This window comes from Pan paniscus, chromosome 15 (genome assembly GCF_029289425.2).
Source record: "Pan paniscus chromosome 15, NHGRI_mPanPan1-v2.0_pri, whole genome shotgun sequence".
In the NCBI taxonomy this organism is placed as follows: Eukaryota; Metazoa; Chordata; class Mammalia; order Primates; family Hominidae; genus Pan; species Pan paniscus.
This window is the reverse complement of record NC_073264.2, coordinates 97,715,323-97,730,160: the sequence shown is the minus strand read 5'-3', so window position 1 is coordinate 97,730,160 and position 14,838 is coordinate 97,715,323. Positions and strand designations below refer to the sequence as shown.

The window sequence follows — 14,838 nt, the reverse complement described above, 5'->3', positions numbered from 1 at the left end:
CACAAGATAACCATACCCAAGAGCTGACCATCACAAAATACACAGAGCAGCTCGATCCTGCACCACGAGTTAAGTATCAATGCTGAGCATCTGGGGGGTTAAGAAAAGCAATATCTGATTTGCATTTAGTAAAATAAGAAACATAGAATCCTGGTTGGTTGTGGTCTGTAATTCTAAATTCACTGAAAAACAACAGTGCCACCTGCTGACATTAAAGTGCTAAATGCTTTGAAAAGGACAGTACACTGTCCACAGGCATAGAATAAATATACAGATAACATATGGTGTCTACAGACACAGAACACTTTAGAGGACGGAAGAGCTAAAATTGAATTAATAGTAACTATATTAATGTTTTCCTCCCTAAAGATCAATTATATGAAAAACAAACACCTAATTATTATCTGAGCTATAAATACAAGGCTGCTGCCAATGGCTGAAGTTAACCAGAAACGAATCTTTTCTAATGTAACCAAATTCGTTTGCAAATCCTCACTTAGAATCATACTATAAACTTATGATTACTGGAAAAAAGTAGTAGTCAAAAGAAATCAGGCAACTGTGAGATTGTGCTGTTTTTTTTTATTGTGTTTTCAATGGAGAAATACATCATCTGTTTACAAAATAGCTCTTGAAAAATACAAGGAGTACAGATACTATAAAACAAAGCAAACTCCAGTCATGAGACACTACATACATCATGCGAAAGCAACAGTCTGATCTCCAGGTTATGAAAACTATAATTAAAAAGTCACTACACAGAAAAGGTCCAAGTTTCCAGCTTGGCAAAACTTGGGTGCAGTTACATGAAACGTTTAATAAACTGAATTGTTTTCCCCAATGTGTAAACAAAATGACAAGACTAAATCTGTGCCTGGTAATTTCAATCTAACTCTGAAGCTACACAAAACACACAGACACCTTGTACATTTCACCTGTTAGTATGACCATCTTTTTTCTTCGGTGGTGGAAGGAAGGGCAAGGTGACTGTGTAAAGCAAAGATGTGGGAAGTAGAAATATTGTTTACTAGACATTATAAAGTCATGGTGAAAAGAAAGCTTCGATTAATGCATAGCCTAAGGGGGAAAAGACTACACTCCAACTTCAGAAAATTAATTTAGAAGGATAGGGGAAGAGATTAAGTAATTGCAGTTTAACATGAAAAATGCACGTGATAGAATGGAGCACAATGGAGGATTCATAAAACATGCTCATCAGAAAAATCTGTTAAGTTGACTTTGTCCAGATTAAGAAAGAGTAAGTTTATCAACATCTGGCATCCCTCATACTTTGTGAAGATAGATCTTCTACTGCTTAATTATGAGAAATTATTTTATTCAAAGAAAGGAGCTGTTAATCTTTTGATAAAACAAAATAAAGGAGTAGAGAGCTGACTAGATGTCAAGTGCTTGCTAGAAATGATTTTTAAAATGCTTCTACACGTAAAATGTACTGACAAATTTTGGTAAACCATTTAAAAATAAGAATTAGTTTTAAAATCTTGGAGAAAATGCCTTTTTGCCCATATTTAAAACTGAAAATCAATTTTACTATAGATAGGAGTTCTGTGAAGTGTACAAAATTCCTTTTAGAGATCAAATGGCCATCCCAGATAGATATCATGTTTCACAGGCATTACTTTTAGTCACCCTCAAGTTTCAGCCATGGGACCAAAATTTAGTGTTCTGTGCCATGTGGTCACAGGGTCATTGGTTTCACATCATGGCTTAAGAAAATACTGGCATTTTGTTTCTTACGAAGTAAGTCCTACCTTGTGCATACAAGCAAAAAGAAAAAGGAAGAAAAGAGGGGAGGGAAAGGCGCAAGAAGCTTTTTTTGTTTGTTTGTTTTGAAGACAACAGATTGAAGGCAAAAGAACACAGAGCTTTCACAAGCTCAAAGAAAAATATTTGCTGGCTGATCGCTGATTTGTATGCACTATAAAACAATTCCATAAATAAAACCAATATATCATTTCTTAATCATGACCCTATCAAAACCAAGTTATTTCCTAACTATTCTTTCAATGTCAAATGTACCCTAGAGTAGACGTTTCATTTTTAAGGGTTACAGCTACCTCATAGGAACTGAACTAGATGTACTCTTACCCTTTCTCTGAAGTATAACAGTACACCACTGCACAACAGTATCCAATTTGAAGACTAATGGTGAAGAAAATTCTTCAGGAAAAACTGAAAATCCATCAAGCTGAAAATCTAAAATTAGTTCTACTTTCTAATGAAAAATACATAAAAGTGCATCATCAGAATAAGTAATTCTTATGCCAGTTTGTATTGCAAATTTTCCAAACAATGCATCAAACATAAACCCAATCCAGATGTCAATTATGAATACAAATATAGCTTGAGGTTGTTTTTTTTAAAGGCAGTAATTTTTGAAATAGTTAATGCAACTGTTGCTAACACAATAATAATAGTACTCCTGGCTTCACATACTAACCTGGACTTCCGATCAAGTGCTGATTAGCCCAGTAAGGGAGGTCACCAAAAAACCCAAATCCATTTCAGTCATGTCTAGTCTTGTACCCTCCATTCTCCTTTTTTAGCATTTGAAGACAACAGGTTGAGTTGGCAGATATTGTTTATGGACCCCTGAGGTTGTTTTTACCGATTCAATCTCAGTTTTATTGAATTCTTGATAACAGGAATAGGATTTGCAGGGAGAGCAGGGATATCAGAAAGGTCTGTACTGGATGTTTTCTGAGAATGAAAGCAAAGAACACAACATTGTTCAAAGCACCATAATTTAACAATGAGATGTATTTTCCATTGCTTTACTTCCTAAGAAACCTTATAAGAAGAAAAGTATTACAAATTTAAAAACTCTATAATGTTGTCAAAATGGAATGTAAATATGACTATCACATTATTTGTTCAACAAATAATGTGTTCAACAAAGGAATTTTCAAATAGGTATATTTTAACAATATTTTAAAAACTCCTAAGTAATTTCAAATAGTTTTTAAAATTGTTCCTCTAAGAATCACCTATCATATAATGCTTAAGTTACTGCTAAACTGTATTCACTTATTACAACACTAATAGCTATAATATTAACTAGTATTGGAGCACCCCCAAGTGGGAGAATACTCAAAGCTCATTTTATATACAGAAGCAGCAGTAAATTTATTATTTTCTGACACTGTAAATTAAACAATTAAATCTATACAGCTAAGCAATAATTTAATCATCCTAAATTTTAGGTAGATTATTTTCATATTAATTAGATTAAATCACAAGCTTTCTTTAACACTAAAAAAATACAGAGATGGATCTTTAAAAGTTTTATTATGGAAAATTCCAAACACACACAAAGTAGAGAGCACTGTATAATGCATCCCCATGTATTCATTACCCAGCTTCATCAATTATCAAATCAAAGCCACTGTCCTCCCACTTTCAATTCACCTTGTGTTATTCTGAAGCAAATCCTAGAGATCTTATCATTTCATCTATAAATATTTCCAGATTTATCTCAAAACAATAAGAACTCTTTGTTAGGTATAGCCACAATATTATCACCTCCCCAGAAATAAGTACGCCCCTAACATTACCAAAGATAGGAATGAATTTTTTTTTAAATCAACATAATCATTCTTCTTACATAACTGGGTGATTTTTCTCTCTATGGCTCTATGAATCCTTTCATTAGAAAGAAAATTCTACTCACTCATAAAAATATCTAAAAGGCAAATACCCATGGGTACTAATTACTATAGGGATAAATTCAGTAAGACAAAACTATGAAAATAAGTCCCGAGAGTATGTGGCAAACCAAAAAACATGCAATCACAATCACAGGACAGTTTACGACTGATAAACAAGTTTGTCCACGTATCAATATTAAGCATACTTCCTGATGTTAGTTACTCCCCCTAAAGTTTTATTAGATTATGGAAAAGGTATTTCAGAAACTAAACATAATATTTATATATCTTTAGAGTCAATAAAAGTTAACATCTAGCAAAAGCACATGTTTAAATGATCACGTTAAAATAACTCGGAGCTGCACAGGAGCAGCAAAATATCATCATAGTACATAGTATCATATCAGTACAGCAGCAGTTGTTATCTCAGTTACTTTGTAGACATTAACCAGTTTTATCATCTATTAAAGAATATATCTACTTTGTGTCAGAATTTGAGCTAGACGTTAGGGTTCATTCATGTGAAAGGATTCAAGAAAAAAATTATTCAACAAAATGAAGGTTCACAAATCAATGAAAAAAGATTCCAGATGCCTACTGTATTCTGTATGTGAGGGTCTGTCACAAGTAGAATTGCTAGGACAAATGAAAACGTAATTCTGAAGAGCTATGGGCTATATTAAATAACTAACTGAAATCAGTAGTGGAAAAATAAGGCAGAAATACATTTTTAAAATAAAAATATATTAGCCTTTGCAAAAGAAATCCACGAGGAATGTTTTTTAGTTCATTCCTAGTTTGAATTTCACTTTTGACCTACAAATAAAACCTACATATGAACCCTGTGTAAATGACTAGTGAGAATTTAAATGATTTGCAGTATCAAATAATATATTAATATAAGGGGATGGGTTAACATCGAAACAGTCCCAGAGAACGGTTCCGTCAAATCCAGGGCCCTGCCTTAAAACTACAATAAATACGTTTATAGGCTAGCAAGTAATTACTTTCAGAAAGATTAATTTTAATAGTCTTCTACGAACTCTCACTTTAATTCAATATACCACACTAATCTTAAGGACATTTACAAAATTCTCCTTGCTTTTTGCACTTAGTACCTGAGAGGCCAACAGAGAAGCCGCTGTCTGAATAGTTTCTGATTGAGTTGTACTTGTCTCTGTATCAAGTTGTTCCTGTGAGACAAAGAGGATGGGGAAGGGGGAAAAGAGACTTAAAAAAGAATAAAAGAACATAACTGGGTTTGGTGGCTAATAAAGAAGACAAACTGGAAGACAGGAGGGATCAAGAGAAAGATGTGACTACATTACAAAAACATCTAGTCAGTAGATGTTGTAGGTTATTTCACCATTTCAGATATTAATAAATTTCTATTTGCCTACTTAAATCTTATAAGGCATGGGTCAAACTAGCTCATGACTTTCCAACCAGCTCCAACTTGGGACATTTTAAGCAAACAATAATTAAAAACACACATAGGCACATCATGAAATGTTGCCCAGACAATAACAGAGCATAAACCCAAGGACAGTTCTTAGCTTTGTGGGAGGAAAAAAAAAAAAAAAACTTATTCAATACTACTAAATAAAATAACCTCACACCTTTAATTAAAAGTAGAAAATATGTCTAAAAAAGATTTCTCCCTCCTTATGGTCTCTTTACCCCTCTCTAGTAATCAGTGCACTGATTCTACTCATCAGAAAACACAGGGTAAAGTATGTCATGCCATCACTCTAAACTTTTTAAAAGCAGTACACAAAAGAAAATATCTACACAAATAAATGAAAATAAAAATATAGGCCAGACGTGGTGGCTCACACCTGTAATCCTAGCACTTTGGGAGGCCGAGGTGGGGAGATCATGACATCAGGAGTTCAAGACCAGCCTGGCCAACATGGTGAAACCCCATCTCTACTAAAAATACAAAATTAGCCAGGCATGGTGGCGGGTGCCTGTAATCCCAGCTACTCGGGAGGCTGAGGCAGGAGAATTGCTTGAACCTAGGAGGCAGAGGTTGCAGTGAGCCGAGATTGTCCCACTGCACTCCAGCCTGGGCAACAGAGCAAGACTCCATCTCAAAAAAAAAACAAAAAAAGGACAAAAAAGAAAAGAAAAATATAAAAACTTCAATTTCAATGAAACGATACCAAAAAAAACGAAATATTGTTTTCTCCTATGAAATTAAAAAAGGTAAATAAGATGTAAGAAGTAGGAATGGAAGACATGCAGCCTTCCTGGAGGACAACTTGGTGATGTATACCAAACTTTAAGATAAAGCATACTATTTTCCTCAATAATTCTTCTTCCATTAATTTATGCTAAGTAAATAAACATGAATGAATGGCAGATATGGTATTTAGCTGTAACCAATATTACAGCAGGAAAGCACAACTTTCTTTTTTAAATGGAAATAATTGCTATGGATAGGAAATTGGTTGGATAAAAATAATCATAGCCTTAAGACAGCATTCTATGAAGCCATTAATAATTTTGTAGATTACATAATGATACACATATTTTTTTCTTGGTTTACAAAGTGAATCAAAATTATAAAGCAAGGGCATTATGAGGGCACACACAAAACCTAAGAGAGTTTTGTTAAAATATCCATCATAGAAATCTGGATAATTTGGGAGAAGGGGGAGAATTTCCAATTTTTCCACAAGGAAAGAAAGTTAAAAGCCTTCAATAGATTTCAATTTCTAGGGAAAAAAAATGAGTCTTTTACATTTTGGGGAAAAAAAAATTTCTTCCACCCCATCTACACCTCATTCAAGCCCCATGTACCCCAGGTTCTAGCCAAAATCTTATGCCAAAAACTGCTTCTATAATCATAACAAATTCTCAACCCAAAGAGACAGATCATGATCTCAGCCTGGACTATCAAAAATCCTATGTATCCTTTGAGGACCACTTCAAATGCTACTTCTTTCTTCAATGAAGACATGTACTGCTATTTCTGCAGTCAGAAATAACATCTTACTTTTCTTGCCCCGTGGCCCCCAGCCCTCAATTACTTTTTCTTTGATAATGTAATTAATTACATTCATGACTTATCTTGTCTACTTAATTATAAGCTCCTTTAAAGGCACAGAATGTGTTTCACTCATCACAATATTCCCTTCAGTGTTCAGCATTACATAATTAACAGTAATAAACAATACTAAAAAAATCTAAAACCTATAGCACAAAAATACAGTATTTTAGAGACATTTCTATTACATCTTCTGTACTCTTAATTGTGTATGTATTCTAAAGGCTAAATTAGTATACCTTTGCTTCTGTTTTATCATGTCCACTCAAAGCAAGACAGTTAGCATCTTCACTTGTTTCATCCTGTTTTTAAAAAAAAAAGCTTTATTCTCTAAAATGAAAAATTTAGATTATTTGCCAATCAATGCTTTACTTTATAAACTTTAAAACTATAAAATAATTAAACCTGTAAGATCAACTACAGCCTTAAAATAGATAACTGGTCCCTCTTTTAAAATGTTTTTATCAGATTAAATTTGGCTTCAGTAGCTAATAAAATTAAAAAGAGCATTAGGAAAACTGTCACTGCAGATCACCACCTAAAGTACATTTCCAAAACCACTAAGAGTTCATAGAAATATATTTTGTAAGGAAAAGAAAAAAAAAAAAAAGAGTTCCTGATCATACAACTTTAGGAACTTGGCATAGTATCACCCCCATTCTGGGCAATTCACACAGAGTGGCACATAAAAGGTTCTAATAAATTCTATCAAGAAGAACTCCACTTTAATTTTCCCAAGCTTAACCAGAGAATCCTTGCTCTTGGTACGACCTACTAACATCCTACAGAATACAAAACTTGAGAAATGCCTTGCTTGGGTCTTAAGAACTATTTTGACACTATTTTCTCAGCAGAATTAAAATTTAATTTTAAATGTGACTTTTAAAACAGGCATAGAAAAACCACAGGCTTATAGCTTAGAAGAGATTTAATACAGTATCGATCAATTCCAATAAGGACTTTATTTGTACCCTGCAAATATGCAAACTTTAAAAACAGTAATGTGTCACAATTGGCCAAATCTGAATACTGACTGATATGTAAAACTATGGATTATTAATATTTGCGTGACAAATATACAGTACTTATATTTTATAGAAGTCCTTATTTTTAGATATACAAAGAAATATTTTTGGTTGTTATGCCTGGGGTTTGCTTCAAAACAATGGGGAAGGAAGTGATGTGGGTATGTAGATAAAACAAGGCTGGCTGTGAGTTGTTAACTGTTGAAGCTAGGTGATGCAAACATGACAGTTCATTATACTTATGACATGTTTGAAATTTTCCATACAGAAAGTTTTAAATATATACATATATACACATATATATATATGTGTGTGTGTATATATATATATATATAGAGAGAGAGAGAGAGAGAGAGAGGTTAATTTAGCTATAATCCATGAAATAGAGCAAACATTTTCGATTTTTATTTTACATTACCATTTATATTTATTTGAAAAACCTTAGGATATGATGACCATTAAGCAGAACTAAACTACCTCAGAGTATCTAAAACTTTCCTATCTATATACACGTTAGTGCGTTACTGAGTGAGGCCAGTATTTCTTTCTGCTTTGCTAAAATTTCTAATACCAAGTACTCATTAGCAGAGAATAAAAGACCCAATTAAGAAGGGCTTCAAAATCAGGATTACTTCTACTACAGCAAATTTCTTTTGACTAAAGCACCATGAGATTTAGGCCTGGGTTCTAATCCTGCCTCTAACTGTAACTAGATCTGTAACTGGAAAAGCCACTAAACAGCAAGTTCTTCTGGTAGGAAATGAGATTAGCCCATGGAATAACCTAATACCCCTTATCTTCTTAAAATGCTATGGTTCTATTAATCAACTCCGTAGAAATACTGTAAGCAAAATCCAGACTGAGAAAACATATACCAAAAAAAAAAAAAAAAAAATTACAGGGAAAAGTGGGGGAGGGATGGAGGAGGGAATCTATATTTTAAAGGACACTTAGAGGTATCAAACAATTGCAACACAGGGATCTTTTTCTGCTTCCAGATTTAAACAAACAGCCTATTTTTTAAAAAATCAATGAAACAATCAGGGGCCATTTGAGCACTGACTAGATGTTTGATGATATTAATAAATTGTTAATTTTTGTGAGTAGGCTAATTTTACTGTTAATGCTTTCATTCTTAGATATGATTTTTAAGATTCTAATGAAACATGTTCGGATTTTGCTTTTAAGTAATTCAATGGCAAGAGAAAATGAAAAAGGCTGAAAGAATTAAGATTACAAAGATTGGCTGAGAGTTAATTATAACAGAAGCTGTGTGATGGGTACACAGGTACATAAAATGACTCTTTTATATGTATTTTTAATTTTCCATACTTAAGTTTAAAAATTCTGTATTCTTATTGCTTTTCTAAACCAGACAAGAAACACAAGTGTTATTCTACCAAGGTAAGTGCAAACAAAATTGCAAAATACTGCACTAGTACAAACTTATTTAGAGCTCTTAGGGTGCCATTTTTAACATAAAGAAAACCAAATGTTAAATGCATAGAATTATGCTTAAATACACTTTACTAATGTCAAAAGAAATTTGAATTCTGAAATGCCCTGACAACTTCAAACCAGTATCAGTAGTCTGAATGTGTAATTGATACAAAAATTGAGTATATTCTTTAGCTGCTGCACAACCCAATCATGTGGCAGCAGGGCTCTTAATAGGATCTCCAGGCCTAACTTCTAGAAGATCTCTGATTCGGTTTGGAGAAAGCCCTAAAATCTTTATTGAAAAACAACCACAACAAAAAAACCCCAAAAACTAATTCTGTTGTACAACCAACGATGAAAATCACTGCCCTAAGAGATAATTACACAGACACAGATGAGTTTTCAGAACACATCTTCTAAGTTATGATTATTTACAGTGGGCCCTCCATATCTGTGGAATCCGCATCTGCGAATTCAACCAACCATGGATCAAAAATACTTAGAAAAATAAAAAATAATACAACAATAAAAATGACACAAATTAAAAAATACATCATAACAATAATTTAAACAGCATTTACATTGTATTAGGCATCGTAAGTAATCTGGGGGATTTAAAGTACTATACAATACCCATTTTTCATTCTCATTTACCATCTTAAGAGTGACAAAATTCATCAGATTACTTTTAGTTAATAGCAGCTATTTCCAAAAAAAAAAAAAAAAAGTCTTCAGAGAATAAGCTAAATAATAAAATAATAAAATAATTTTTCACCATTCTTAATCAAAACATAATAGAATCCATGAGAAATCTAGAGGGGTTTTTTTTCCACTCTAAAGAAATTGTGTTGTAGTAAGTAAATTACTAAATACATTCTTAGCAAAAAAAAAAATCACAATGAAATTGGTGCTTTTAGACTGTCATCTCTGGGGCAATTGCAAATGCCTCACTGATTGGAAAACAACATGAAAGTGACTCGAGGGAGAAATAAAATTGTGTAACAAGACTACCTCTATTTTAAGACTCATACGAAATCAATGTACAGTTTTAATGGTTTTCCCAAAACTAAGACTGTAACAATTGTAAACCAGGTAGTATAAAAGGTTAATACCAGCTTGCAAAGCATAGTGGTTCCTGTGACCTCAACACTTTGGGAGACCAAGACAGGAGGATCGCTTGAGCCCAGGAGCTGGAGACAAGCCTGGATAACATAGCAAGACTCTGTCTTTACAAAAAAATCTTTTTTAAAATTAGGCAGGCATGGTGGTGTGCACCTGTAGTCCCAGCTACTTGGGAGGCTGAGGTGGGAGGATTGCTTGAGCCCGGGAGGCAGAGGTTGCAGTGAGCTGAGATTGCTCCACTGCACTCCAACCTGGGCAAAAGAGCCAGCCCCTGTCTCAAAACAAAAAACTAAGCTGGAAATGGTGGCATGCACCTGTGGGTCTAGCTACCTGGGAGGCAGAAGGATCGCCTGTGCCCAGGAGTTAAGAAACAAAAATGCAAATGATGCTAGAAAGTTTCTTTAAGGGTTAGAGAGCTAACCATTTAAGGTTCAAAAACTAATCTGGCTGCATGCACTTATCATTCAGTAAGAAGTCCCTGAGAACCTCTGGTATTTGATGGTCCTATAACACCAAGTACAGTAGAGAAACTCCAAAACTCCTTTTGGATCACAGAAGCAAAAAACTGTCCAAAGGACCATCAAAAAATCAGTACAAATAAAAGGTAGTCATTAGAGAATAATAAGTTAAGAATACATGTAATTTCGTGTTAAATTCTGTTGTAGACAATACCTGCTAACTACACACACTAAAGAAGTTTAAATGAGAGGGCATAGCTTTATAGCAGAGGTAGTTACTGAGAAGAATGGGAAAGGTGAAGAGAAACTACAGCACTAAAGCACTACAGACACACCTAAAATTTTCTAAAAGCTTTGTTCCTTGATCCTTCTCTATTTTGGTTCATAAACTTTTCTTCCACTGGATTTAAAAATAGGCAGTTGGTGTTGCCATGGCTAACTAATATGTTTTTCATATATATACCTCTTCTGTTTTGGTTTTCTTGGGACTCTCTTCTTTATGAGGTGAGGATGTCCTCTTGACTCCTACTATAGGAGTAGGTATTTTTGTTGCTGCATTTCCTGAAGTTGCTGCATTTCCTGAAGATCTAGGTGGTGGGTTTACCAGACGTGTTGAAGAAACAACTCTGGAGACCGTAGGCTTTGGTGGTGGAGAAATGGCTGGTTGTGTGGCAGTTTGAGGAATGCTTTCACTCGATGTACCTAAGCAGCAAATATATGAGTATATACAAATTAAAATAACCAAATCAGTATCAAGTTGTAAGTTTTTGTTTCTCTGAATTTGATTTCATGAATAACTTTACATGCAAAAAATAAACTGGCATTTAAAAAACTGAATTTCAACTACTAAACAAACCCACTTTTCAAAATGAAGGCTAAACCAAATATAATGTAAGAATTCTCAAACCTGACAAACCCAATCTCCTTACCCCCTGAGCTTTCACTGGAATTTACTTGTGGCACAGAAACTTCAGTAGCCTGTATGTTGGTCACAGATGCTGCTGTTACAGCTGGAGCAGGACTGTTTCTGCTAAAAAAAAAAAATTAAAAATTGTCTCAAAATTTAAGAGTAGAAAAATAAAAAAATAAAATACAATAATCTATAACATATACAGAAGTTACTTTGTAAAGTAAATGATTCTTTGGTTTTACTTCCTATACATACAATTTAGCAACTGACTTTATTGGATAAAGTATAACAACAGTAAATAGTACACAAACCTTCTAAAGCAGCACTGTCTAATGTTACTTCCTGAGATGACAGAATGTTCTATATCTGCTACTGGACATGGTAGCCACTATTAAAACATAGCTACTCTGCACTTAAAATATGACTAGTGAGAAACTATTTAATTTTAATTAAATTTAAATTGTCACATATGGCAGCTGGCTACTATATCGCCAGAGTGGTTCTAAAAGATCTATTCTTAGCTAATTTTGGCTAAGAGACTTAACTGAAGGATTTTTTCGAACAAAAATCCTTTAAAAAGTTATTAATAAGAGGCCAGGCATGGTGGCTCACGCCTGTAATCCTAGCACTCTGGGAGGCAAGGTGGAAGGATTGCTTGAGCTCAAGTCTGAAACTAGCCCGGACAACACAGTGAGCCCTCGTCTCTACAAGAAAAAAAAAACAAACCTATATTATTTTAAAAAAAAAAAAGTTATGAATGAGAAAATGTTCTGAGAAACAGAAAACAGAAATAAACTTCTGTATACAAAGTATAAGAGTTTTATAAAACCCTAAAAGCCCATCCAGTGGCCCAGTTAAAGACCTTTAAGTGACAAGGGGATTATTTCAATATCTTACTTTTAAAATAACTTATTTTAAACCCTCTTTACTCCCCCGAAGTTTCTCTCTCATTTTCTCTTTCTCATGCCAATCTCAAATGACCTTCCTACTTAACAACCAACCAAAAGCCACTAGCCAAGTCTTACCCCAAATTCTAAGTATAAATATTAAAGAGACACACCTATTTCTATAATTAACCTCTATTCTTTCCTATACAAAGAAATTATTCCTTATTATATAAAAAAGCCCAAGCTATGTTATAAATCTCACTAACTCCTGTCATCTCAAGAAACTCAAATCATCACACTCCTTTACTCTCCCATCCAACTTTCCTGTCTCAAGTAAATCCTACACATTAGCATTTAAATAAATTCACGGTTTTATTACCTCCTAAAAGAAAAACAAAAGCAGAAAAGTCCTCTGGTTTCTCTCTCTGTCTCTATCTGTGTCTGTGTGTGTGTGTGTGTGTGTGTGTGTGTCTCTCTCTCTCTCTCTCTCAGAGCTATCACCCACACTCTGAAACTGGTGAATGATGACACCATGAGGAGGTAGGCAACACTTGGAAGACTTGTTATTTTTGGTACTTACATGACATCCACAGGGAACCACGGAGCAGTCAACTTATTAAAGCTATGGATATCATTGGTACATGAATGTAAATGTAGTCAACAGAGCAGGTGTTACCACTCAGGGACAATATCAAGAGGGGATAAACAGACAAAAGAATAATGAGAGAGCCCTCAAGGGCACAAATATTAAATGACTAAAAAGAAAAGGATAGTTGGCCAGAGAACAACCACAGATGCCGAAGAAAGCCTGAAATGGCTAGCAAGGTGCCTAGTACATAATAAACACTCACTGCTTGTTGAGCAAATATACAACCGTATTCTAAAAACCCAGAAGTTTTATTTACAGAAGTTACTTAGTATTACTTCAAGAAACTAAACTTCAAAACTAAATTTGTGAAATTATTTAGTACAGTTGTACACATTTTATATTTGTGCACAAACTCAAAGGACACAGACTTTCATGGATCCCAAAATTCTTATTAAAATGTTAGTTTCTTCACTTAAAAAAAAAAACTTTTAAAATGATAACACTTACAGGACATATTCAGGCCTGAAGTCTTTGGATTATGCATGATTTGCCTAAAAACATATACACATGAAGTCCAAAAGAAAGAAAAAAACACATCCACGACACCTCAGCATTTTCTATTTCACACTCATCCAGGGAATCCTCCCCAACCCGCACTTCTGCCATTGGTTAAATTGTAATACAGGCCAGGCGTGGTGGCTCATGCCTGGAATCCTGGCACTTTGGGGAGGCCAGGGCGGGCAGATCACCTGAGGTCAGGAATTCAAGACCAGCCTGGCCAACATGGTGAAACCCCGTCTCCACAAAAATACAGTAATCAGCCGGGCATGATGGCAGGTGACGGTAATCCAAGCTACTCCGGAGGCTGAGGCAGGAGAGTCGCTTGAACCTGGGAGGCGGAAGTCGCAGTGAGCCGAGATCGCACCATTGTACTCCAGCCTGGGTGACAGAGCAAGACTCAAAATTTTTTTTTTTTTTTTTTCGCTGTGTTGGCCGGGCCGGTCTCCAGCCCCTAACCGCGAGTGATCTGCCAGCCTCGGCCTCCCGAGGTGCCGGGATTGCAGACGGAGTCTCGTTCACTCAGTGCTCAATGGTGTCCAGGCTGGAGTGCAGTGGCGTGATCCCGGCTCGCTACAACCTCCACCTCCCAGCCGCCTGCCTTGGCCTCCCAAAGTGCCAAGATTGCCACCTCTGCCCGGCCGCCACCCCGTCTGGGAAGTGAGGAGTGTCTCTGCCTGGCCGCCCATCGTCTGGGATGTGAGGAGCCCCTCTGCCTGGCTGCCCAGTCTGGAAAGTGAGGAGCGTCTCCGCCCGGCCGCCATCCCATCTAGGAAGTGAGGAGCACCTCTTCCCGGCCGCCATCACATCTAGAAAGTGAGGAGCGCCTCTGCCCGGCCGTGACCCCGTCTGGGAGGTGAGGAGCGTCTCTGCCCGGCCGCCCCGTCTGAGAAGTGAGGAGACCCTCTGCCCGGCAACCACCCCGTCTGAGAAGTGAGGAGCCCCTCCGCCCGGCAGCCGCCCCGTCTGAGAAGTGAGGAGCCTCTCCGCCCAGCAGCCACCCCATCTGGGAAGTGAGGAGCGTCTCCGCCCGGCAGCCACCCCGTCCGGGAGGGAGGTGGGGGGGTCAGCCCCCCGCCCGGCCAGCCGCCCCGTCCGGGAGGGAGGTGGGGGGGGTCAGCCCCCCGCC

At 36.1% G+C, this 14,838-nt stretch overlaps 1 protein-coding gene across 3 annotated transcripts in view; it reads right to left on the bottom strand.

Moving 5' to 3' along the window:
- Positions 1–562: 562 nt before the first annotated feature.
- The window catches only part of PAPOLA (poly(A) polymerase alpha), a 69,020-nt gene continuing 54,744 nt past the window's right edge, over positions 563–14,838 (bottom strand). The window contains exons 18-22 of one of the 3 annotated variants that reach the window (XM_014347685.4): positions 11,695–11,795; positions 11,229–11,467; positions 6,960–7,022; positions 4,787–4,861; positions 563–2,721 (exon numbers count right to left, since the gene is read on the bottom strand). In XM_014347685.4, the coding sequence (XP_014203171.1) occupies positions 2,626–2,721; positions 4,787–4,861; positions 6,960–7,022; positions 11,229–11,467; positions 11,695–11,795 (574 nt within the window). In that variant the 3' untranslated portion in view covers positions 563–2,625. The remainder of the gene's footprint in view (positions 2,722–4,786; positions 4,862–6,959; positions 7,023–11,228; positions 11,468–11,694; positions 11,796–14,838) is intronic. The other 2 variants (XM_034938092.3, XM_014347686.4) reach the window with 2 other exon arrangements.